The sequence below is a fragment of the Ostrea edulis genome, chromosome 4 (assembly GCF_947568905.1).
Source record: "Ostrea edulis chromosome 4, xbOstEdul1.1, whole genome shotgun sequence".
Classification (NCBI taxonomy): Eukaryota; Metazoa; Mollusca; class Bivalvia; order Ostreida; family Ostreidae; genus Ostrea; species Ostrea edulis.
Genome location: NC_079167.1, coordinates 26,341,373 through 26,367,841, shown reverse-complemented (window position 1 = coordinate 26,367,841; position 26,469 = coordinate 26,341,373). Strand labels below are relative to the sequence as shown.

The following is a 26,469-nucleotide window of genomic DNA, read 5'->3' as shown; positions in this document are numbered from 1 at the left end:
AACCTTAGAAAAATTAAAGTCTATCCATGTATTATTCCGTGATTTATTTCAATCACCTTGTCATTCCCCGAAAAGATAATATTTTCAGCTATTTTCGTTGTCAGTAAAGTCTCTCGTCACAGACCACTTTGTTGACGGAAGCAACAGGTTCTTCCCATAATGCAACAGAAATGTACGTGGCATGATTGCGCATGTGGTATTTTACCGGATGTCATTCTTCTGTACGTGGCAAACACTTCGTATGTTTTGACTCGTGTTAAAACTGTGCATATAATAAGTGTGTTGTGGCAAAGAATTGTTAAATTCTAGACAGATTTTGAAGACAGGTACCCAGGTAATAAAACAGAGGGTTATACTCATCGATATTCGTGTGTGATAGTTACACCGGCATGTGTCAGTGACTGACGTTTGTATATATATAACTGTACTGATAAATGTTGGAGGTTGATTGTCTATATAAAATATAACATACGGAGAATTGATTTACTAACTTATTGAAACATGAAGAATACGAACACTGATATTGGAGGTAGGGTGGGGTTTTCAATCACTATATGTTCTCATTCTTTTGAGATTATGAAATGAGAACCATGCAGGTTGGCTTAGACTTTTTGTATGAAGACCTGATCATGGATTATCATCGTATACATATGTACTATTTTATTTTTAAGGCTCAAAACACAATTTTGCACTGTCTGATCATGTAAATGCCAAGAGAATTAAGATTCTCTGTTACAAACTAAGGGGGGGGGGGGGGGGGAGAAATGAAAAAAAGAGGAAAGAATCCCTCTAATGGATACATGAGTATTTTGCAAAATATGACATTAATATCATAGTAATACATTATATAAAGTGAAACAAATAATTGCTTGACTTTCAGAATTACATGTATTACAAGACAATGACACAATGAATCCAAACTATCCTGGAAGTACTCAAGGACAGATGCCACCCACCGGGTACGGAGCACCTAACATGAACCCAGGACAGATGCGACCCCCTGGCCCAGGACACATGAGCAATCCTGGAGGTATGGCCTGTTAACTTCATTAAGATTCTATTCTAATGGAGACTGCTGATTTTCATGTGCATATTGATCTGACATTAGATAAGACTACACAGATACATAGTGATGGGCAATCAGGAGAAAATATTAATCGATGATAATAATGATTGGAAGCACATTTTTGATTGACTGATAAATAAAATTTTAATTTCTTTTAAATTAATGGAATGAATTTTTTTAAACCTAAAAATGACCAAAAAAATAAAATCAAAATTTCAGTTGTACTCTGGGGACATCAAATATGAAAAGTAAAATTTCATACACAAGCCCAAAGCAAAGTCAGTCATAGGCAGTGTTAAAGATATGAAAGGATACAAAAACAGTCACCAATTATGCTCTATAACATGTTATTGTTTAAAGGAACAAGTACATCAATATTTTAAGATTCCTGGGTTGGTTTTTTTAACATTTGTGACAGACAGCTGTGTCACATCTAATGACTGTTTTGTTGCTGGCCCATCTTTTATTTAAAATTCAAGATGATAATACATCCCATACTTTGGAATTGTTTTTTTTTTTTTTTTTGAAAAAGAATAAACTTGTCGGTTGAGACTTTCGTTATTGATTTTATGCATTTAGATGGTCCAGCTTTGTTACAGCTTTGTTAGGTGCAATTTTGTTTTTAGTTAAGTCGCGGCAGTTGTATGTTAAAAAGATATACCGTTGTTGTTGATTTTTAATTTTCAAAATGACCAATGATTATCCACATCACTTCAATTTTGACAGCAGACAATCGAAAATCGGTTATAATTGTTACATGACTAATACTAAGCAATGATAAATCAGTTATCATTCAAATTTCTAATGATTATGGGGATTTTGGTATTATGCATTTAATTAATTTTTGATATGCAACAACAACACCCCCCCCCCCCCCTTGAATAAAAAGTTGTAAATATTTTCATGGAAATACTGTTGTTCCAATATATGGTATGCTGCTGGATTAGTTCTTGGTACTGGATTTCTAACTTTCATGAACTGTCCTCAGCATTTTTTATTTCAAGTAGGGATTACATGTAGTATATGCTACATTGCAAGAACAAAGAGCAAATTAAAATGGCAGACTACGAGATATACACAAAAAGATTATAAAAGAATGTAAATTCCTATGCAATAATATTGGAATTCAATTGTTACAGTTGTTATGATTAAATGTTGATTAAGTACTGTATTACACAGGTTATGGTGCACAACCTAAACCAGGGCCAGGGCAATATGGAATGCCCCCTACAGCAAATGGACCACAATATCCAAACATGGGACAGCCTGGGTAAGAGGACTTGATTGTGATAAAATTTGTAGAAAATGTACTGCCTTTTAATTGTTACACAGTTCAAGAAATTAAAGGTACCATATAATTACCAGTCACACAGAATAGTGAAGCAGATTTAGTTAGTTGACAACATAATGGCAGTAAACACATTCTTCTCAATACGCCCAGTCATTCATCTACACTTTGAATCATCTACATCTTTTTTCAGAAACACACAATTAATATTTTTGTTGAATGACACATGGCCCTGGCATTATCCAGGAGTTTTTAACTGTGCTGAGTGAGTTCTCTTACAAACTCGCAATTTAACACCACATTTCAGCATCTATCATTTTCACATCATAGAAATTATCTTCATCTCACAGCGAGTCCTGTTTACCGAGACCCATTTCAGAATATTTTTAACGGGCACTCTCTTTCGTTGAAATGCTAAAACAAACGGCAACGTTAGTCATTGCTCCTCACTACATGCAAATGATTATTATCAATGTTGGGTAGATATTTGTAAATTACAACAAACTTCCAATCTAAAAATGAGTCTCTGAGTAATAATTTCTAAAATCTAATTCCAAAGTTTTTTATGAAATAAAAAGAAATTAAAGTACTTTAAAAAATGATTGGTTTGGGGCGATTTTGATGGGTTGGTCATAGTACATCAAGCAAATACATTTTATCGTTGGTCTAACATGCAATTCTAATTGTTGATCAAAATATTTTATTTGTCAATAACATAACTTGTGATGTCATTAATTCTTCCAAGTTGTTTGAAATTTATCTTTAGAATTGTATTTGTGAAATGATGAATAACATTATAAAAGTATGATATTGGGTTATAACGTAATTTAGTGTTTATTGCACTTTTTGAAACTGCTTCACAATACTTTGCTATCAGATTTATTCTTTATTATCGTAGACATTGGTATTGGTTGTTATTTGTCATGTTTCAATATTTAATGACTCAATTTTGCAGAAGTGTGCCTGGTAAACCACCAGATATGAATAATTTTCAAAGACCTCCAATAAGTATGCAAAACAACATGGCCCCGGGCATACCCCCTCAACCAAGGCCTCCTACTATGATGTCACCTCCATCATCAGCAAGTCAGGTATATCCTCTGTTTTTGTAAAACATTACTTTATATAGATGGACATTCTTTACTGTACATACCACATCAAAAGGTATTTTCTGCAGCTGGAAATTTTTGCAACTTTATCCTAAACAGTATAGCATTTAGAGGTGGTCTTGTTAACACAGTTTCATTTTAGTTTGAAGCCTTTACATTGAGTTCATTTGCAATTCACTGTGGATAAAGAAAGAATTTAAGCCATGATTACTGAAATAGGAAGATTTACTTTAAATTTTCTCTTTTAGATTTCAAATGGTATGAGTGCCATGAATATATCACAACCAAGAGGCCCTGCTCCAAATGTGAGTACTTACATATACACTGTACTTAGATATGGTTTGATTAGTGGTCAGATTTTTTAAATCTGAATTTTTATGCCCCTGTAATCTAAAATTTGAGGGCATTTTCGTTTTTGGTTCGTCTCTCCACAAAAACTTTAACCTTGGCTGTAATGCTTGAATGGATGGTGATCGGGTTTTCATATTCCACATGTGTATTCATTGTGACAAACCTTTGTATGAGTACTGGAATTACTTTGCTGCTGTAAAGGGGCATCAATGTTTCACAAACACATCTTGTTCTTTATATCCATTGTTTGTTTAAATGTAGCCCTGATGTTTCCCATTTTCTCTTTAGCAAACCTATGGTGCTCCCCCCTCATCATCTGGACAACCACCTATGTTTCCACCGGGTGGACCAAATATGCAAGGTAGTTCTGGCTTACCTCCAACAAATCAGATGGGTGGCATGCCACGGCCACCCACAAGCCAGATGGGAGGTTCTGCTCCAGGTCAGTTTGGAGGCATGACAGCTCCACCCAGCAGTCAGTATAGTGGAGGCCCTCCAAGTCAGTATGGAGGTGCTCCACCTACAAGTCAATTTGGAGGTGCTCCACCAACAAGTAAATTTGGAGGTGCTCCACCAACAAGTCAATTTGGAGGTGCTCCACCAACAAGTCAATTTGGAGGTGCTCCATCAACAAGCCAATTTGGAGGTGCACCACCCACAAATCAGTTTGGAGGGGCTCCACCTGTAAGTCAGATGGGAGGAATTCCAACAAGTCAACATGGAGGAGCGGCAGGACGACCACCCACAATGCCAGGGATGCCTCCACCATCATCATCCAGTTTTGGTATGCCCCCTCATTCTATGCCAGGGCCCCCATCTGGCCCTCCCACAGGAGCAAATCAAGGTCCTCCATCTGGAATGTCAATTACAGACAGATATGGACAAGGTCCACCAAGTGGACCTCCATCCGGACCCAACATGCCTCCTACTGGGTCTGGTTCATTTCCTCCTGCACCAGGACCAGGGGGTTTTCCTCCATCCAGTCAGTATGGTGGATCTGGGCCAGGGCAGTTTCCTCCTCAACCAGGTCAGGGACCCCCAGGACAAATGCCTCCACAGCCAGGACAGCAACGGTATCCAGGAGGAACAATGCCGGGGCAAACCTTCCCGCCCAACTACCCAGGAGCTCAACCAATGGCAGGACCTGGTGGAATGCAGCAGCCATCTGGACCTAAGAAACTGGATCCTGACCAAATGCCAAGCCCAGTAAGTATAATGTGCTGGTTTTCCTATAGACATAATACAATAAATCTGTTACATTTAGCATGTACAATATATAGCAGAAATTGCTTTTTCAACAAGTCAGCATAGATTTGATTTAAAGTGCTTTCTAATTGTGTTATATAAAAATGTGTTATATAAAAATATATTATACGCAAGACGTTTAGCAATGTACTTCATTTAGTGGTTGCGGCTTTCCGCAAAAGACATTAAATAGAATACACAGTCAAACGGAATACATTTATAGTAACTTTGAATCAAGTATCATTTGAAAACTTAAAAAATACAGAAATTAATTTATTTTAATGTAAAATAATTTCGGTTTAATTTAAAGATTCAAGTGATAGAGGATGACAAAGCCAACAGGAGTGGAAATTTTCAAACAGGCAAAGGAGCAGTACCACCGTTAGTTACTACCAAGTTTGTGGTACAGGACCAAGGTAAAATTCTTAATAGCAGATAAATTCAGTAAGTGTTCCACTGGATGTAGTTCATTACATTCAGTAGGGGTTTTTTTGGGAGGAGGAGGGGGGGGGGGGGGGGGTGTGTGTTGAGATCATATTTAAAGGACCTATAAATCAGGTGGCAGTATTTTGCACAATGTCAAAACGCAATCTGGGTGGGGCAACATGTTAAGCATGGAAACATTGAAAATGACAGGTGTCAATTTTCCTTGATCTGAAATATTTGTCATTTTATGCAAAACTAGAAACAAAAATAATGGGTAACTAAGTTTTCTTGAATAATTTTCACAGATGCCTAAACAAAACGTTATTTACATGTAGATATACTGTGAATGTATCAAGGTAAACTTACATGTATGTTTATGGTTGATTCCTTATATTATGTGAATACTTAATTTGGCAAATTCATCTTTTATCATCATTCGTTAAGAATGTAAAATTATGAGAGCAATACTCTGAAAAGTCTTAAAAATCTATTAGAATTAGTGATGAATAAATAGATCAAGGCTTTCGGTATTGCAAGAGAGACTTGTCATGAAATAGCATGAATATTAATAATTCAGAGAATCTACTGTACAGTAGTTTAAACATATTATTTATCTCATTTGGAAAATGCCTGACCTGGGGTAGTAATCCTAGTTAGATGTTACATGAAAACCTGTATAAAACATAATCAGTAAGATGTTACATGAAACCCTGTATTAAACATAATATATACAATGTTTACTCTGTTTATAGGAAACTGTAATCCTCGGTTTATGAGAAGCACGATGTACAATATTCCCTGTACCTCAGACATGCTAAAGAATTGTCATGTGCCATTTGCTCTAAGCATAAGTCCATTTGCCAAGCTTCCAGGAGAAGAGGTACTAGTAGTCTCTGTGTAACTTTTTACTTGCAAGTTTTAGTTGTATATATTCAACTAATTAAGATTTGTGGAACAGTAAAATGAGTTTTTGTATAGAAGCACACCCAGCATGGTTTGATGTTCTGATTATTTTTCAGTATAACCCTCCCATAGTTAACCTAGGAGACGTAGGACCAGTCAGATGTAAGAGGTGTAAAGCCTACATGAATCCTAACATGATGTTTATTGATGGAGGCAGGAGGTTTCAGTGTGTATTTTGTGGAGCATCTACTGATGGTAAGCACATATCTGTTACAAATAGCCACGGCTTGTGTGTACTGTGAGATCACACGTGCAGTTGTGCCACAGGTCATAATATACATTAGATGTGTACATGGGGGGGAACATCAATTCATGTTTTCTTGTTTTATCCATTGTAGTACCAGCAGAGTATTTTGCACATCTGGACCACACAGGAAGGAGAATTGACAGCTATGATAGGCCTGAACTCTGCCTGGGCTCTTATGAATTTGTAGCTACAAAAGATTACTGTAAGGTGGGTGTCGACAAGTTAGGAGAATTTGAATGATGAAGATGTGGAATTGAAATGCAATGTTTTAAATTTACATGTTGATGTTTTTTTTGTAGAATGGGTTGTTGCCAAATGCACCAGCATTTATATTTATGATTGATGTGTCCTATAACAGTATAAAAAGTGGATTAGTCCATTTAATATGTGAAAGATTAAAAGAAGATGTCTTAGTTAATCTGCCAAAGTAAGTATTGATAAACAGTTTTACAGTGATGCAGTTGTAGAAATTCATTGAGCTTTTTTCATTAGGATTTCTAAAGATATTCATCATCAAAATTATAATACAAGAACTGGTACATTGATAATTGTAACAATAGAAGATAGTGGGTTGAATTGAATGGAAATCCATAAAACTGCATGTCTTGAAAATTCCTCAGAAAGATTATTGTCTTTTCCAGAGAAGTTGGGCAGGACGAATCAGAAATAAGAGTTGGATTTGTTACATATGCGAAAGAAATTCACTTTTATAATGTAAAGGTATGCCACACAAAGAAGTTCACTTTTGTAATGTAAAGGTATGCCACACAAAGTTCACTTTTATAATGTAAAGGTATGCCACACAAAGTTCATTTTCATAATGTAAAGGTATGCCACACAAAGTTTACCGAATGCCACATGTTTCACTACATGTAAGGGTATGTTACAGGTTTCACACTTCTAATGTAGAGCTATTCCACATGTCACTATTTGTGTACTATATGGAATTCTTAAGCTGACCTGAGATCTGTGACATTTTACAATTCCTGTCCTAGCCCTATCACTTCTATTTTCCAGAGTAACTTGGCCCAGCCTCAGATGTTGGTTGTGTCTGATTTAGACGATGTGTTTGTGCCACTGTTGGACGGATTCCTGGTCAAACTCTCAGAATCCGAGGCCGTTATTGACAGTCTGTTATCTCAGATCCCACAGATGTTTGCCGAGTCACGGGAGACAGAGACTGTGTTAGGACCGGTCATTCAGGCTGGTTTGGATGCTTTAAAGTCTGCAGACCGGAGTGGAAAACTGTACATTTTTCACACATCCCTGCCAATTGCAGAGGCTCCAGGGAAACTAAAGAACAGAGATGATAGGAAACTATTAGGAACTGAGAAAGAAAAAGTAAGATACCTGTACATTTATTCTGTAATGAATGATATATTAACAGAAATTTTGTAAAGCGTTATGTTTATTTTTAAGGATTAAGGAAGATTGATCTGTTTAATGATGTGAACATGAATTTTGTAGACTATTCTGACTCCCCAGAACACCTTTTACACCAAACTCGGTCAGGAGTGTGTTACTGCAGGTTGTAGTGTAGACGTGTTTTTGTTCCCTAATGCCTATATTGATATCGCCACCATATCGGAAGTTTGTCGACTTACAGGAGGAAACTTGTACAAATACAGTTACTTCCAGGTAAGTACACTTAGACAGAAAATGTATTTAAATAATCCTGTGTAGGGAATTTGTTGTAAGTTTTCATAGGAGTTGCAAGATTGATTTGCCCAAAAAAAAGAGGCAATTGGCTTTGACACAAACAAAATTGTGGTGTTTTACATTTGTAGATGGATGAGGACAGAGTAAGTTTTTAATGTGAAGTAGAATTTACCTTGTGCGTGTGCTTTAATACGTCATGACCAACGTGTAGTGCTGTGGTAATTCACCTTTTGGATTGGATTAGATGTCCCAATATTCTAACGTATACCCCTGTGACACTGTATAAGGAGGCTTGCTAGCTATATATGTGTATTAGTACATCACACTGTTTTTCAAATTTTTGGTGCAAATTACCTTTATTTTCTGTTCCAGGCTGACTTGGATGGAGATCGTTTCTTGGAAGATCTGAAGTATAATGTGATGAACCAGACTGCCTTTGATGCTATTCTGCGCGTTAGAGCCAGCACAGGTACAGTAAAACTGGAGTGACTGTAGATCCTTATATTACATGAGTACTTGATTTTACAAAATCCTTGTTTGATGTCAGTTTATGCAATTGTTTTTTGAGTGTTATAGTATGAAGGATGCAAGTCTATGTAAATTGAGATAAATGAAAATGAGAATATTGATTTTGCAACATAGGAAATATTAATTACATGTGTTTTGCCTTAGAGATAAAGGGGCTCTATTTTTTGTAAATAATGGTTAATGATATAGAATCTCAGTGCACGATCTGCATAAATATGTCAGCAAACAAAAATCATGCTCATGAAGATACAGTACTGGCAATCCATGAAAATTGGCTTCCACAAAATTTAAACAATTCTGCAGAATTCTCTAAATTATCAATTTTGAATTTTGATCTGTCGGACAAAATACCAAAATAATGATAAATCAAAATAAAATAAACAGAAACGACAACTATGAATGCTATTTTTATGACTGATGTACAGGCATTCGAGCAGTGGACTTCCTTGGCAATTTCTACATGTCGAATACAACTGATGTCGAGATGGCAGCAATAGACCGAGAACAAGCTATCAATGTTGAGATTAAACATGACGATAAATTAAATGAGGCTGATGGTGCTTTTGTCCAGGTATCCTACCAAATACTTCTCACAAATAGTTTTCATTTTTAGAATTGCTAAGTTGTATACATTACAAATGTTTGTTAAATCTTTTGATTTTTGTGCTCCACAAAAAATTTTGGGGGAGCGTATAGTCATCATCATGTTTGTCCGTCTGTGCTATTTTCTCCTAAACCTTTCATCAGAAATTGATATAATTGATCACAAATGTTCCTTGAGACAATGACTCTTGGACCAAGGTCTTTCAAGGTCATTTTTGAAAGGTCAAGGTCACTCAGAAAATTATTATATGTTCCTAATTTCAACAGTTTTTGATATATAAGTTCCCATCTCCTAAACCTTTCATCAGAAATTGATCAAAAATTTCCCATCTCCTAAATCTTTCATCAGAAATTGATCACTATTATTCCTTGAGACAGGACTTATGGACCAAGGTCATTTTTTTTAAAAGGGCAAGGTTACTCAGAACATATACCTTGTATAAGTAAAAATTTCTTTATTTCAACAGTTTTTTAACAGGTATTGAACATATATCACACAAATAAGTAATAGGCAAATGGCTTTCAGACAAAGGTCACTCAAAGTCATTTTGTAAAGGTCAAGGTCACTCAGAACATAAACCTTATATATGAAAAAAACTTAATTTCAACAATATTTCAACAATTATTGATCTTTTGGACCAAGGTCTCTCAAGGTCACTAAGAACATATACCTTATATGAGGAAAAAGTGCCTTATTTCAACAGTTTCTGAACAGGTATTGATCATATATCACATATATAAGTAATAGGGAAATGACTTTCAGACAACAGTCATTCAAGGTCATTTTAAGGTCAATGTCATTAAACAGACACCTTACATGTGAAAAACTCTTCATTTCAACAATATTTCAACAGATATTGATCATTGTGCAAGTCATTCCTCATATGAAGTTGTTTATTGGTTAGATGCATTTAAGGCAGCATCCATCAGTTTTACTGATTTTCTTGTCTTGGTTGTGTTTTTAGGTAGCAGTGTTGTTTACAAGTGTTGGAGGACAAAGAAGATTAAGAATACACAATTTAGCTCTGAACTGCTGTACTCAAATGGCTGACCTCTTTAGAAACACTGAACTTGATACTCTTGTCAACTACATGGCAAAACATGGTAATTTTTTTCTCATACATGTAAACAAAATATGGAAGTGAAAGTGGGAGCTATTGGTAGTCATGTATGATTGACATAATCTATACACAAGTCAGTGAAATTTCTGATTAAACATAACACATATTTTTTATATTAAAGTGCATCTCCTAAACCTTTCATCAGAAATTAACAAAAAGTTCTTATCTCCTAAATCTTTCATCAGAAATTGTATATATATATATATTATATATATTTTCTTTGAAGCTGTGAGGACAGGCCTAAACTCGAATCCCAAACAGGTGAGAGAAGGCATAATGAACCAGGTGGCCCAGATTTTGGCTTGTTACAGGAAGAACTGTGCCTCCCCATCATCTGTAGGACAGCTTATTCTCCCAGAATCTATGAAGCTCCTTCCTTTGTATGCAAACTGCATCGTCAAAAGCGATGCCCTACAAGGCGGTAAGTACAAGATGTCTTTGCTTCTTTGTGACAGCAAAATGAGCACTGTCTAAAAAGAACTTAAGGATATGAGTCTCCATGAGGCATTTGTACAATGTCTTCAGGTCACCATATTTATTATACCCCCCGCAACAAGTTGTGGGGGGGTATACTGGAATCGGGTTGTCCGTCCGTCCGTAGATGCAATGGTTTCCGGGCTCTAAAGCATTATCCTTTCCACCTACCGTCACCATATCATATATATGGACTACCCATGGGATGAAGATGTTCCCTATCGATTTTGGGGTCAAAAGGTCAAAGGTCAAGCGCACTGGACATCGAAGTAGCAATATGGTTTCCGGGCTCTAAAGCGTTATCCTTTCCACTTACAGTCACCATATCATATATATGGACTACCCATGGGATGAAGATGTTCCCTATCGATTTTGGGGTCAAAAGGTCAAAGGTCACGCACACTGGACATCAAAGTAGCAATATGGTTCTGTTTGTCATGCCATTTGTTTTTTACACTCAGAAAAGAGGTAGTTTATACCTATTACCAACACTCTTTGGGAGATTGGGGTAAGCGGGGGGTATTCTTAGTGAGCATTGCTCACAGTACCTCTTGTTCCATCAAAGATTTAGGGCATGTTGTCTTTGCTCTGTCTGTTGCTTTTCTTTTAACCTTAACTGAGATATCAAGATCAAAGCTGCAATATACAGTAAAACACAGTTAGGGCTATTCCAGAAATAAATACATGGTGGGGTCGGGAGGCACCTTTTGTATATACCAAAGCACCCATAAAAAAAAAATAAAAAATTACCCCATGACCCATCAAATTAATAAACTCATTTTACAATGACCCATCTAATAAAAAAAAAAAACTAACCAGACCCACCAAAAAAATATTTTTAAAAATGAAAACGGTACAAATCTCGCGAGGTTTTTGGGACAAACATTCTAGTCAATGACGCGGTAATGCCTGTGCGACATTGTATCACAGTAGTTCTGAAGAAACGATGTCACATCAACAATCAAAGGCATCTATGGCGGGAATGTTGGAAAGATTGGGAGTCCAAACGATGCTATTATCATGAAATGGGTATGGATATGTTTTTCCACGAATCGTTCTTCTAATGGAGCCCGCGCCCGGCGGAGGCCTCTATATCACCATCACACCGACTGATAAATATAACGCATCGGTACCCTCGTATAAATCAACTAAGGTTTGCCTATTTTTATTAGAAAACGGAATACCTATTGGTTTCAAAATATTCCCAAAATCGATGCACTGTAAACTGTAATGATCTACAGAACAAAGTTCGCCGCCATCACGTCCAAAGGGACCCTACTAAACGCGCCTCTAATTTGAAGAGTGCCGTAATGGAAAGTTATGCGCTGCAAAGAGCGACAACTCGAATAGTTCTATGTTACTTCCGATTTCCGATTTCGAAAGCACGTTTTCAATTTTCCCTCCGACGTTTTGTAACCAACACGACAAGAGCGACAATAAAAATATTCTGAAAACTCAACACCCACGTGGCACAAAATAAAACAATAGAAACTATCCACTACCCATAATAAATATTTTTTTAACAGTCCAACCACGGACCAATTAAAATCTGAAAAAATACGACCACCCACACAAAAAAATATCATTTGCCGCCTGACCCCCCCATGTGATCATTTCTGGAACAGCCCTTACAGCAAACATGCTTATAACAAATTCATTCACACTTACATTGAAGTGATTTTTATTCCCTGTAGTTTAAAAACATATTATGAACTCATTGGATACAATGTTTTACTGAATGTAATTAATGAAAATAAAGGTCAAATTTGCCACAATTCAATGCTTGGATGCACAATGTTTCACAAACACATCGTGTTATTTTCAGGGTCTGAGATATCTACTGATGACCGAAGCTATCTAATGCACAAACTCAATGCTATGGATGTTGCATCATCTCAAGTCTTCTTCTATCCTAGTCTTATACCCATGGTAAGATGAATGAAGTTATATCTTGCTATTTTACTGAGATAAAAATAAAACAAATTTTATGAGGAACAGTTTTGGGAAAATATTTTTTATTGTGTAAAATTGTAACTCTAGCATGACTTGGATTCTCATGGAGACCGAGTTCCAACGGCTGTCAGGTGCTCAATGGAGAGACTTAGAGACAATGGAGTATATCTTTTGGGTAGGTTTGTTTCGATATTTCAAATCCATTCTAGTGTGATTTTATAGATTCTGTTGTTTGCACACAAAAGCAATATAAGCCTTAGAACCTACATTGTATAGCACAGGATAAAATGGTCCAAATTAATTTTGCAGAAAATGGCATCTCAATGTTCCTATGGATTGGACATAATGTGGAGCCTCACTGGGTCCAACAGGTGTTCTCTGTACAAAGTGCTGCCCAGATAGATATTGATAAGGTAAGCCACTGGCTCCAACAGGTGCTGTCAGTACCGTGTACTGAACAGATGGACATTGATGAGGTAAGCCACCGGCTCCAACAGGTGTTCTCTGTACAGAGTACTGCCCAGATAGACATTGATAAAGTAAGCCACTGGCTCCAACAGGTGTTCTCTGTACAGAGTACTGCCCAGATAGACATTAATAAGGTAAGCCACTGGCTTCAACACGTGCTGTCAGTACCAAGTACTGAACAGATAGACATTGATGAGGTAAGCCACTGGCTCCAACAGGTGTTCTCTGTACAGAGTACTGCCCAGATAGACATTAATAAGGTAAGCCACTGGCTTCAACAGGTGCTGTCAGTACCAAGTACTGAACAGATAGACATTGATGAGGTAAGCCACTGGCTCCAACAGGTGCTGTCAGTGCCGAGTACTGAACAGATAGACATTGATAAAGTAAGCCACTGGCTTCAACAGGTGCTGTCAGTACCAAGTACTGAACAGATAGACATTGATAAAGTAAGCCACTGGCTCCAACAGGTGCTGTCAGTACTGTGTACTGAACAGATAGACATTGATAAAGTAAGCCACTGGCTCCAACAGGTGCTGTCAGTACTGCCCAGATAGACATTGATAAGGTAAGCTACTTGTTCCAGTAACTGTTCTCCTTACAGCATGCTGACATCAATAAGGTAAGCCACTCAGTCCAACAGGTTCTCTCAGTAAAGAGTATTGACCAGATGATAAGGTCAACTACAGGGTTCAATATTAAGTAATTTGCATAGAGTGCTCATTAGATAGACACAGATAAGGTATGCATATTTAAAAATTATCCAAAGAATTACTTTGGTTCTATACTGCAAAAGTAAATAGTGGAGTATGTTCTTTTCTTTTTTATTAACTGTTATTTTTCTCCAAAAAATTCATTGGCGTCTATGAAAATTTTGATGTTAATTTTTCTTTTCAGTGTAAATTGCTTGAACTCGATAATCCTGTGTCACAGAAATTAAAGGATATGATAAATTCAATACGAAGTGAACGATGTAGATATATGAAGGTAAGAAATGACGGGATTGTATTATTTGCTTTTTCACAAAAAGGGAGTTTCACTCTTCATCAGAACCCAGATATGCAACATACTCTTCACCACATAATGGACTGAACATGTTTGACTTTTGCAGTTAACAATTGTGCGACAAAGAGACAAGTTGGAGCCCTGGTTCAACCACTTCCTGGTAGAGGACAAAGGTCACAGCGGAAGTGCTTCTTATGTGGACTTCTTGTGTCACATTCATAAGGAAATTCGGAACTTGTTGAGCTAAAGGAAATGCATCATGATGTACATATAATTCGAGTACTGATCACGCCAGAAATTCATTGACTGGAGAAAGACACCACAAAATCAGGGAATCCTCCAGAAAATTTCACAGAAATATGTACTATTTTTGATAGACTGTGAGTCGTGCGTATTTGGGAGGGCATGATATGATACATGTGATATGTGTTTTATTTGTCTGTGCATTGGCATGGATCTCTGTGATATTTACCAACATAATGAAGTAAAGACAGAACCTGTCTGTCATTGCCCTGTATCAGCCAAATTAACAACAATGTTCCAAAATGCTAATCAATTTCCGTTCTATACCATCTAATGATATGTACCTAATCCATGGGAAAAATGCGATACTAATTGCAAAGTAACTGTTCATTTTGAACTACTCATCTGTTCAGCAGGATATTGTAAATGTGCTTTAAAAATATTTATTCATGACTTAAATCTTTTCTGTACCTAAGCATTATTTGATATAAATAATGAATGAAAATAGGTGAATGTTATATGGGTGGGAATTTTTATCTTTCATGAATTTTTATTGCATGTTTTCAGCCATGCATATTTTTTTCCATTTTGAGGATGTATACATTGTCAGAGCTGAATGTATTTATTTCACATTTGAATACATGAAATATGTTGTATAACTTTGTTAACAACAATCAAAGAGTCTGGCAGTACATACATGTATGTGATAAGTCTGTGTGTTACATTAAATTCAATTTTCACACTATGGAGTGAATAAGACAGCTTAATTATCTAGTCTATAATAGTGTTCTCGTAATAGAGGTTGTCTTGTAGAAGACCGTAGTATGAGAGCATCAGACCAGTGTTAACAAGTGGCAAATAAATAATTCAGAGAACAACTTCACAGAATGCATTTGTTTTGTTGTTTACTTTAAAATTTTTGAGAAACCTTCATAGTGTCATCTAATTGTGCTGCTATTTAATAATTCAGTGGTGAATGCCTGATAATTGGTTAGGTGTGTTTTGTTTCAAGTTGTTGACATCAACTTGCCAACACCAGATTCCATTGCATTGTGATCCAAGTGGACTTGCATCTTTATGTACATGTAGATACCCTATGTATCTGTTCACTAGTTTGGAATCGCTTGTCGGACCTATTTGAACTCCACATTGCACAAAACATACCATTAATGAAGGTAGAGAAAATTATGGAAGAAAGTTTTTTTTTAAAAATAAGCACTCTGGGTGAGAATTGATGTCACATATAAAGTATGCATCGAGGGAGCACCGATACGGCACGGTATGCAACAATATGGTTATTTGTTATATACCATAGCACGAATGGCGACGCTATGTAACAATATGTTCTTTTGTAACATAGCGTCGCCATTCGTCCTATGCTTTGTAAATTGTTGCATACTGTGCTGTGGATGGCAACGGTATGCAACAAATTGTTATATACCGTGCGGGAATGGCATCTTTTGGGGGGAATTCTGGGAAGAAAAACCGGTCCTGTGGATTCCTTTTAATCATTGTTTGTGAGTAGGTGTTTGTTATATACCATTGCCATCCACAGCACGGTAAATAACACTGTCACAAAGCGTGGCACGAATGACGACGCTATGTAACAAGAAACAGTGTCACCATTCTTGCTATGGTATATAATTGTTACATACCATCTCGTTGTTACATACCGTGCCGTATCAGAGCACTGCATTTAGGAAAAGCAGAAATGGGTGTACCTGCCTATTGTGGATACCTACATATCTAAACTTGCTAGATTTGTGTTTTCACATAGTTCAAGTGGATGCATAACGGTAAATAATCTTCCTTTGGGAATGCACCTTGTGTGTACACAAAACATCTTTTGCAATTCACCACATGCAAAAGTTCAACACGGGGAGAAAACTATTGGGCAAGTTGGAAACGCTCATCACCTCTATCCATAGATGCCTTGTGAAATTGATCCAGAAGGGTAAAAAATGTGACAAGTTCCCAGGTTGATGACGTACAATGTAGGTATATTATATTTTAACAAAGACATCACAAACGCTCATTTGATTCTTTGGCTCATGCGAGTTAATAAAACAATTGAATCAGTCTTATACTTTAATAATACAATATTTCATCACTTACACGGCATCAGATGCAAATTACACTACATGCAATCAGATTGATTTGTATTAAATTTGTACATCAGTATAATTTAATTATATCAACACATACTTAAATTTACCAAAAATAAAGTGCACCGCCACGGCACATGATACGCCCGTCACATATTGTTAACATGAACATATCACCATGAAGAGATACATGTAGGTATGCATGGAACCAAATGTCATCCTTCCTTTAAGAATCTTACCCACTTTATGGCCTCATGTGACATTGCTTCAAATATTGATAATGTAAGCTTAATGATTTTTAAAAGGATATAAAAACATTTTCCCAAATGTTTTCAATGAAATGATTAAAGTGCAAGATAGCCCTTTATCCAAGCAAACAACTTACAATAAATGGGAGTACTCAAAAAGGTTGATTTATTCAACATATCAAAAAATACATATATCAGTATCTGCCTTTGTCAAATCTTCAAGTATAAAAGTAAAATATGCATGGTGATGTCAATATAAATAAATATAGATTAAAAACGGTTATTTCAAACACTGGTGCATCTCCTATGGTGTAGTTATTAATTAGAAAAAAATAATACATCATATATTTCTCAACTGGTTGTGTTAGACTTGAGAAATGCACATCTGCAGCTTTGCTCATTGTATTTTAAGGAATGAAGAACAATGCACAGCGTAATAAAACATCAAACATTAGTCATTATGTTTATTCTTAGACTGTAAAACTGTCATCTTAGTGAGACATGACAATCTGCACCTTGTTGTTGAGATATAAAATAAAAATATATTTTACAATATCATATTAATTCTTAAACTTTATACCAAATTAACTTTCAAAGTAATGGCTACCAATTAGAACTGTTCTAAAATTTGACAGATCAATTAGAAGGCCAGATTCCTCTGCCCAATTCCCGATTGCAAGAGATATAGATAGCACCTCCTTGATCAGATTGCTGTAACAGAAATCTTCTAAACTCATTAATTAATCTGTAATTTGACAGAATGCAATTTTTCTGTTAGCAAAATGCCTCCTGAATTGCTTGATAATTACACCCATGGGACAAGGGAAATTTCTCTTGTTACTGACACAAAAGAAATAATTTGTTTGTTATATACTGCTGTATAGTACAGTGTATATAATGAAGAATGTGTAGTTTCTTGAATTAACATTTTTTAATATGGTTATTGCAATACTATTTCATCTGTTCAAATTTACACAAATGCCCAATCTGCAGCTTTGTTCATTGTATATCTTTTTTCTGAACAATGCCACAGCCATAACAAAACATCAAAATACTAATCATTAAAATAGGCCTTTATACATATTGCAACCATTTGTTGTCTTAGTGAGAAATGATACTCTGCATATAGGTTGCGGAGAAAAAAAATTAAAAATTATATAGTACAATGTCAAATTAATTTCGAAAATAAAGACTAACCACAACAAACAAATTCACTTTCACAAATAATTTCTGGTATATCTGCAATTAAGAGGCTAAGATCTCTCTGCCCAATTCCCTAGAGATAAAGATAACACCTGCTTGATCATGTTGATCAGAGATGCTCTACACAAAACTCATTAATTAGTCTTGTCAAAATGCCCTTTGCATGCTACTCCCATGGGACAAGTGGAATTTCTCATGTTATTGTTAGAAACAAAGGAAACATTACATAGGCTAAAAAAAAAGCTGTACAGTATATCATAAAAAAAATATGTGTTTTCTTGATGTAACATTTTTGAATGAGGTTTTCTACAAAACTCTTGTATGAGTAGGGATTGTACCAATTATAACATACTTTTTTCAAAAAATCACTTCAACTAAATGTCACAGTGACCTTAAAGTACAGTGCGACACACCTTCTACCTAAGATGCATAAGTTGACCAAGTTTCATGATTCTAGATCAAATAGTTTTCAAGTTATGAGCCGGACAGGGTTTTACCATATTTGGCCATATCTTCTTAATTAAAAGTCACAGCGACCTGGTTTTAATGTGCGACACACCTTCTACCCAAGATGTATCAACTGACAAAGTTTGATTATTCTAGGCCTTATAGTATTTAATTTATGAGCCGGACACGAAAAAGCTAACAGACGGACGGACATGAAGGCCATAACATAATACGGCCCGTCTTAAGACGGGCGTATAACAATAAAAGACAATATAAATTCTGAAAAAAATAAAATAAATTAAGACTTACATTTGCATTACTATCTACAAATACAACATTTTCCAGTCAATTGAAATCCTGATCATTGCACAGAAACTGACAATTGTGTCTATTGAAGCTTAATACCATTAGAATTGAGGTCCGGTGTTCCAATATACACTAATCACTAGTAATATTGTTCTTCAAGTAAGAAATATCAAAGACATATATCAAATACATATACATATTGTAAAATTTGAAATATACACTCACACATTTAAAAAAAACCCCTTAAAATGCATCACAGAATGATCAACTTGTGACCATCTATGAGAAAGACAGTTTTAAAATTTCTAGACTTTGATCCTTCAGATGAAGTCCTATCTGATCAAAATAGTGGTGAAATCTACAAGCAAAGAAATCATACAATAACAAACACATGCCATGTTAACAAAAGATGGATTGTGCTTATTACTTTTGACATAATGTTCTCTTATTCTTCAAGACAGAAACATACTGTATATGCATGAAATATTATCCTATATATTCATTGTTTCAAACACTGAATCTTCAAGTACAAAAAATAGATCTTCAAGTACAAAAAATAGACTTGTGAGAATTTCTTTACACTACCTAGTAAGCTGATATTTAGTCTTGCTGTTTATAAGTAGATTATGGAGACTTAATATTGTTTATATTACTGTGTGAAATTTATTTCTTCCAATGTGGATCTGGAGTAAACTTTAAGATTCACAAGTTTAATAACTCCCACCCAACCCTGTTACTTGAATACAATAAATAATGATGTGTAGACTAAATTGATATTATCAGGTTCCAATAAACTTCATCTATATACAGACCTTCTCTTTAGTTTAGCTGCTTGTCTGATCTGTTCATCCTTTGTAATAGATCTCAGATAGGGGAGATAATCCAACATGGCTGAGGATTTCTGGCCCTGGACTGACAAGGGCAGAGTGTATAGCACATTTCTATACGCTTTGTCAGTCGCATTCCAAGATCTGGAGGGAATAAAATAATCATTTTACCAACACTGCTAGAACATGTACTTGTTTGTACTAGCTACACAGTTACTTTTAACCAGATTTGCATGTAAACTAGTCAGAGAAGAATACCATCAATAAACTACTTGGCTTACCTCATATCTGGACAAGCCAGTCCTTGAGTTAGGGTAGCACTTCTTCCCTTCAGAACAGGCACTGTAAATCGTTCATCACTTTGGTCTGGCAGACCCTGATGTATTTCCCTCAGTTTCTGATGGAGCCTATGAAGACCTTTCCACTCTATACTGAAACGCACTTCACTAGCGTGTTCTTGCATCCAGAGCTCCGAGTGTTCATGCATCTGTGGTTTTTCAGTCATTCCACACTCACTGTTCCGATCTCCCACAATACTCTCCTCCACCGACCGCAGTGTGTCGGTGAACGACAAACTGTCGTAATAGTGAGCAAACTCACTCAGTGACCCGACGAGTTCCTGCGAGTTTACTTCACTTTGTTTACTCAACTCTTCAATAACAGGGACGGCCTCTGGGATGTTAGTGGGTTCGCTGTCCGATCCTTCACTATCGTACAAATCCGAGGTCATTCTAATTCGCCTCCTCTTGGATTTGACAGGAGAGGGGGCCTTCTTTTCAGGTCCCAGAGTATCTACTGTGACTTTGTTCAGAGGTAACATCTCCAGATGATGGTCATAGAGAAGATCCATTTTCAGCTTCAGATACTGTTGACAAGCCTGAATGGCAAGCTCTTCATCTCTGCCACTATCATCCTATTAAATGAGAGGTATAATCATCACAACAATGATCATAAGTCCACAGCCTACTGACCACTGAAAACTACGACACTTTGATCTGATCTTTAATACACTAAATATCCAAGTTTTATTTGCGACACCTTTTAATATCCTATAAGATTCTTTGAAATCTAATACACATGGCAAAATGTATTTTATAATTGCACAAGTAATCAGTTAAGGTATTCGAATCGATGTCTAACGATCATATGTCATATCTAGTAAATGAATGGTGGGATTTTTCTAACCTTGGTATCATTTTGATGGGTTCATTAAATGAAAATAATTCACCATAAGAATTTTCAAAATATTGATTACTGCTTGATTTATTTCACCTGAAATTTTACATTGAAGTCTATTGAAAGAGTATGTTTATTATATAATTTACATACACTTTCTCTTTTTTGGAAATATGAAATAAAATTAATCATTTACCTCACATATTTTAAGAAAATTAGATTTTTCTATTTTTACCAAGGGTGGATAACTTTCTGAAAAGTCGCAAGTGCAAAAAATTCAGTTTGTAATCATTTACCAGTCATGTGAAGTTGATATACTTCCCTTTCATTATTTAACAAGAAACATTTATTTTGATTGAAATCATTCAAAACCGTTCATTTTCCTTTCGTTATTCATGGAATACCTTAATACAGTCCTGCTTACTGACAGAGTAGAAATACCTGAAGAGTTTTGATTAGAAATCCCAGAATGCCCGATTCATTCCTGATGGGAAGTCCCAGCATACTTTCTAGACAAGAGACATTCACTGCAGGACATTTTTCACCATCTATCAATTGATCTCCAATGACAGGGGGAGTGAGATTGGAATTTTCATCATCACAGATCACCTGATTCCTTTTACATGTTATTGGTCTAATGGAAACAAAGTCATCGTCATCATCATCACCACCATCATCAGCTAATGAGTTCAATTTAGTTCTTGTTTCCCTTCTTAATCCATCTACAGCATTCTGAGAACAGGAATTTTCATCATTAACTGGCAGGTGCTTATAAGCTTGCTGATTTATTTCTGGTTCAATGTTTTTAATTGGCCTCTTGACCTTTTGGCCTCCCCCTGAATTAAGCCAAAACTGCAATAAAAGTAATACTCGGCGTAGGTCTGAATGGCATAACGTGACAAGATTTACGATTTCATCCCAGTCTATCCTGAAGTTCTCCACCAAAGCCACCAGCCTCAAATAGCAGGAGGTCGAGATCTAAATTAAATAAAATATATCTATGCATGAGCTAAGTGTGCAAGTTGGTATGTGAGAACATTTCTGTGCAAAATATATACATGTACAATTCAATGTTTATTTACATAGTATGTAATGATACATGCAACACAGAAATAAAGCATTATATAAAAAAAATTAAATACTGTACATCGTACATTTACAAATCTCTATCGTTGCACAATTTGAAATTTTACAATACTTTCATCAGCATACACAGGTATGTTACCAAAAATTAAACATCTGGAAGATCTTACTATTGAAGGTGCTTTGAATTTATAATGTTCAAATTTGCCCTCAAACTTCTGAGGTAGTGTTGTATCATTGCTGGTCAATATAATGGGAATTTTGGTGGAATCCATGAAATTTTTAACAGCAGCCCAGAAACCTTTGTCAAAAGCTTCAAATACCAAATCCACCTGGAAAAGTATTTATACGTAATGATAAGTTGATGGAAATGATGCTTAGAAACTCACTAATCTGCTAAAGCTGTTAAAATAAGTCAGACACACAAAAGATTGTGCTATTCTATAAATTAAATGTCTCACCTCATCGAACAAGATAAGTGAAGTACATGAAAGGTTCACACTTTTCTTCTTCTCCTGCTGAGAAGTCTTCGTTAAGTCTTCACCCTTCTTTCTCCTTTTCTGTTCTTTCTCCACTTTGTCATTATCTTTGTTCTTTTTCAGTTTCTTCCTGCCCACACTTCCTTTTTCCTTTGTACCCTTTGCATCATTGCATTGTTGGTTGGCTGCTTTCCTGAACAAATTGGTGAATACTGCAGGTTTGGATTTGGAATGTGCGTCCATATTTGCATCTTTAGAAATAGAACATTACAATATTAACATTTTACACTGTAACCAGCCAAACTTCAAATGATTTTTTTAACTGGTCATGGCTACAATTTTACACAGGTGGTCTAATTATTTCACAATGCCTTCAATTATATGCATGTGAATTAGTACATAGACTTCACTTTTTTTTTTACTGCAAAACACGGCCTTTGAATGTGCCACTTACCAGTGACCTTGACCAGACTGTCATAGTTCAAGGTCATGACACACCATCTGGCCATAACAAAACTTTGTGCTAAGCATAAGCGTCAGTCTCTTTATTTCAAAGTTACGACTCAGACAAAAATTATGGGACATCTACAAAAGATGGATGGACAAACAGATGATTCCTGTATACCCCAAAACTGTTTGCCAAAGCTATAATAATATCCCCATAACTTTCACAGGCAGAGTTTTGCTGAAACTTTTATATCCCCATAATTTTCACTGACAGAGTTTTGCCGAAGCTATAATAATATTCACAGGCAGAGTTGTTTTCATAGCGTACTGATATACCCGTTTAAATGATGAAATCATTCTCGCATTACTGTAATATTTGTTGTTAGCGTAGAAGCTTATGCTTACTGTTTGTCAGTTTCTTGGGAGAACCTGTTCCACTAAAGTGATGTTTGGACACCTGCTGGGATTGGGTTGCTTCTTGAAGCTGGGCCAGAATTCTTTTGCCATTCCTGTTGGACGAGGCATTCACCTCCAACACCTTACAAATCATAAGACAATCAATAGCAATTTGTCAATCAAAACGCCCTCTCAAACCGCAACCACATATCAACATATCTTGAAACAAACTGACCAGCTACAAGTACATTGTATAAATTTCCATTTCTGTTTATATACACACCTTGAAGCCAAGTTCCTGTGCTAAAGCATATACTGTGGCTGTTTTGCCTACACCCAGGGGACCGGTTAACATGGCAGTGTTACACAGCCTCTCCTCCTCATCAGAATCGCTGTCCATGTCAAAGTCACTGGCATCATCTGTCCACCACTCCTCTTCCTCCTCTGAAAATAAAAATATCAAACACTGTGCAAACCTAAGTAAGTGGATCTGCTTGGTAATTAGCAGCAAGGGTCTTTTATCATGTCAATATCAACCATGGTATGGTACCTCAGTTTTTAAAGTCTCATCTGAAAGACCTGTGACTTTCCTAGTCACCCCCTCCCCCCACTTTTTTTTTTACAGCACAGCCAGAGTTCAAACCCAAAACTTTCCGACCACATAATGAGTGATCTATCCATTGAGTTACCGTGAACAGTCAAATATGGAAGTACAGTTATTGTATAATGCAGATGTGGTAAACATTCAATTACATTCTATCCATTTCATCACTGGTAATTCTAATTTTGAATTTGCAGCCCATTTGCTTAGGGCTATTCCAGAAATAAATACATGGGGGAGTCGGGAGGCACCTTTTGTATATACCAAGCACCCATAAAAAAAAATAAAAAATTACCCCATGACCCATCAAATTAATAAACTCATTTTACAATGACCCATCTAATAAAAAAAACAAAAAACTAACCAGACCCACCACAAAAATATTTTAAAAAATGAAAATGGTACAAATCTCGCGAGGTTTTCGGGACAAACATTCTAGTCAATGACGCGGTAATGCCTGTGCGACATTGTATCACAGTAGTTCTGAAGAAACGATGTCACATCAACAATCAGAGGCATCTATGGCGGGAATGTTGGAAAGATTGGGAGTCCAACGATGCTATTATCATGAAATGGGTATGGATATGTTTTTCCACGAATCGTTCGTCTTCTAATGGAGCCCGCGCCCGGCGGAGGCCTCTATATCACCATCACACCGACTGATAAATATAACGCATCGGTACCCTCGTATAAATCAACTAAGGTTTGCCTATTTTTATTAGAAAACGGAATACCTATTGGTTTCAAAATATTCCCAAAATCGATGCACTGTAAACTGTAATGATCTACAGAACAGAGTTCGCCGCCATCACGTCCAAAGGGACCCTACTAAACGCGCCTCTAATTTGAAGAGTGCCATAATGGAAAGTTATGCGCTGCAAAGAGCGACAACTCGAATAGTTCTATGTTACTTCTGATTTCAAAAGCAGCATTTCGAAAGCACGTTTTCAATTTTCCCTCCGACGTTTTGTAACCAACACGACAAGAGCGACAATAAAAATATTCTGAAAATTCAACACCCACGTGGCACAAAATAAAACAATAGAAACTACCCACTACCCATAATAAATATTTTTTGAACAGTCCAACCACGGACCAAATAAAATATGAAAAAATACGACCACCCATACAAAAAAATATTGTTTGCCGCCCGACCCCCCCCATTTGATCATTTCTGGAACAGCCCTTACCACATTTTACAACTTAGGTCTAGTCTCCAATTCTTAAGTGTATTTAATGATGACAAACTATATATCACACTGCCAAACCTTGTTGAGAAATCCCAAATAAAATTTCATTACTTTGTAATATTATGTATGTAACTGTAATCATCACTATATAATATTCCAAAACTTTTTGGACTAAACTTTCAAGACCAAGATCGAATATTGTGTAATGAGCATTTTTTGCGGTTGGAATTTTTTTTTTTTTGTGATTTGATCCATAAATGGTGGCAAATTATATTCTGAGTTTCAAATTCCTGCAGTTGCATTGTATCTATATATACTTATATATATTTGGCATATCCACAAAAAATGGACACAGACAGTACCGGTTATACAGTAATGTGACCTGTACAAATGTTTTCTTAAATCTTTACCTTCTTCTATTATTTTCTGGTTTTTCTTCTTCTCTTTCATCATCATCAGTTTGGCTCTCTTTGCTTCCTTATCCAGACACTCTTTCCACTGTATAAGCCAAGCCCTCAGCTTTTTAATGATGGCGGGGTTACCGATGATCTCCGAGGAATGGAGGGGCTGGTATTTCTCGGGCCAGGACAAAGCCAGAGGAGCTAAAGACAAAAAAATTCTCAGGTAAGATTGCTAAACAATATCATTTTCCTTCGGAAATTTTCCTTTGAAAGTTCCCGTCAATACTAACTATTTTCCTGCTTGTCTTCTTTCTTGTCCTGGTCAGCCTTGGATTCCGGACTGCCTCCTACATCAATTATCTCTATCACTTCCTTCCTTCTCCTCAAACTCCTCCGCGGTTTTTCCTTTTCTGACTTTCCCTTTGTTTCCTTTGCCTTCGATTTCTCATCTGTAATACATAAGCTAATTCCAGCATTACATGTCGTTGACATATGAAAGAAAAAGTGAACAAGCACACATACCCTACAGCCCCTACAATGAATGACAAAGCTACACATAATGAATGGCAATGCTATGCATAATATTCTTATACCTTTGTGCTACACTGTACTATTTTCATGCATGTAAGTGATACTAATCATGTCATATGTAATATTGCTAATAGAAATGTGCATTGTGTAAAATATCAAAACAAAAATACTTGGATTGCATATGACTTGGTTTTCATGCAAGTTGCACCAAACAGTACATTTTGGCCAAACTTCGAAGTTCAAAAGGGGCATAACTCTCAGAAAACAAAATCAAATCAGA

At 36.1% G+C, this 26,469-nt stretch overlaps 2 protein-coding genes across 3 annotated transcripts in view; one reads left to right on the top strand and one right to left on the bottom strand.

The window, feature by feature from the left end:
- Window positions 1-109: 109 nt before the first annotated feature.
- On the top strand, window positions 110-15,637 carry LOC125671828 (protein transport protein Sec24C-like). 2 transcript variants are annotated; one of them, XM_048907765.2, is made up of 24 exons: window positions 187-334; window positions 881-1,030; window positions 2,246-2,336; window positions 3,310-3,445; window positions 3,712-3,768; window positions 4,103-5,020; window positions 5,370-5,475; window positions 6,238-6,365; window positions 6,505-6,643; window positions 6,787-6,902; window positions 6,995-7,122; window positions 7,337-7,415; window positions 7,713-8,036; window positions 8,163-8,333; window positions 8,483-8,497; window positions 8,727-8,823; window positions 9,308-9,453; window positions 10,451-10,589; window positions 10,833-11,027; window positions 12,906-13,009; window positions 13,121-13,208; window positions 13,343-13,446; window positions 14,399-14,488; window positions 14,613-15,637. In XM_048907765.2, the coding sequence occupies exons 2-24, from the start codon at window positions 910-912 to the stop codon at window positions 14,751-14,753; spliced, it is 3,633 nt and encodes a 1,210-aa protein (XP_048763722.2). In that variant the 5' UTR covers window positions 187-334; window positions 881-909; the 3' UTR covers window positions 14,754-15,637. The 2 variants fall into 2 exon arrangements, with proteins under 2 accessions (XP_048763723.2, XP_048763722.2); XM_048907766.2 differs by lacking the exon at window positions 8,483-8,497 and having other exon boundaries at window positions 110-334.
- Window positions 15,638-16,823: 1,186 nt separating this feature from the next.
- The window catches only part of LOC125671827 (ATPase family AAA domain-containing protein 5-like), a 29,393-nt gene continuing 19,747 nt past the window's right edge, over window positions 16,824-26,469 (bottom strand). The window contains exons 10-19 of the mRNA XM_048907764.2: window positions 25,949-26,107; window positions 25,668-25,859; window positions 23,750-23,910; window positions 23,476-23,608; window positions 22,606-22,874; window positions 22,315-22,476; window positions 21,503-22,039; window positions 20,167-20,798; window positions 19,871-20,029; window positions 16,824-19,416 (exon numbers count right to left, since the gene is read on the bottom strand). Of these exons, the coding sequence (XP_048763721.2) occupies window positions 19,338-19,416; window positions 19,871-20,029; window positions 20,167-20,798; window positions 21,503-22,039; window positions 22,315-22,476; window positions 22,606-22,874; window positions 23,476-23,608; window positions 23,750-23,910; window positions 25,668-25,859; window positions 25,949-26,107 (2,483 nt within the window). The 3' untranslated portion in view covers window positions 16,824-19,337. The remainder of the gene's footprint in view (window positions 19,417-19,870; window positions 20,030-20,166; window positions 20,799-21,502; window positions 22,040-22,314; window positions 22,477-22,605; window positions 22,875-23,475; window positions 23,609-23,749; window positions 23,911-25,667; window positions 25,860-25,948; window positions 26,108-26,469) is intronic.

Coding starts and splice junctions, on each gene's coding strand:
- LOC125671828 (XM_048907765.2), top strand. CDS start 910: ATGAATCCAAACTATCCTGGAAGTACTCAAGGACAGATGCCACCCACC. Junction 8,824..9,307: donor GCGCGTTAGAGCCAGCACAG/GTACAGTAAAAC, acceptor ACTGATGTACAG/GCATTCGAGCAGTGGACTTC. Junction 14,489..14,612: donor AACGATGTAGATATATGAAG/GTAAGAAATGAC, acceptor TGACTTTTGCAG/TTAACAATTGTGCGACAAAG.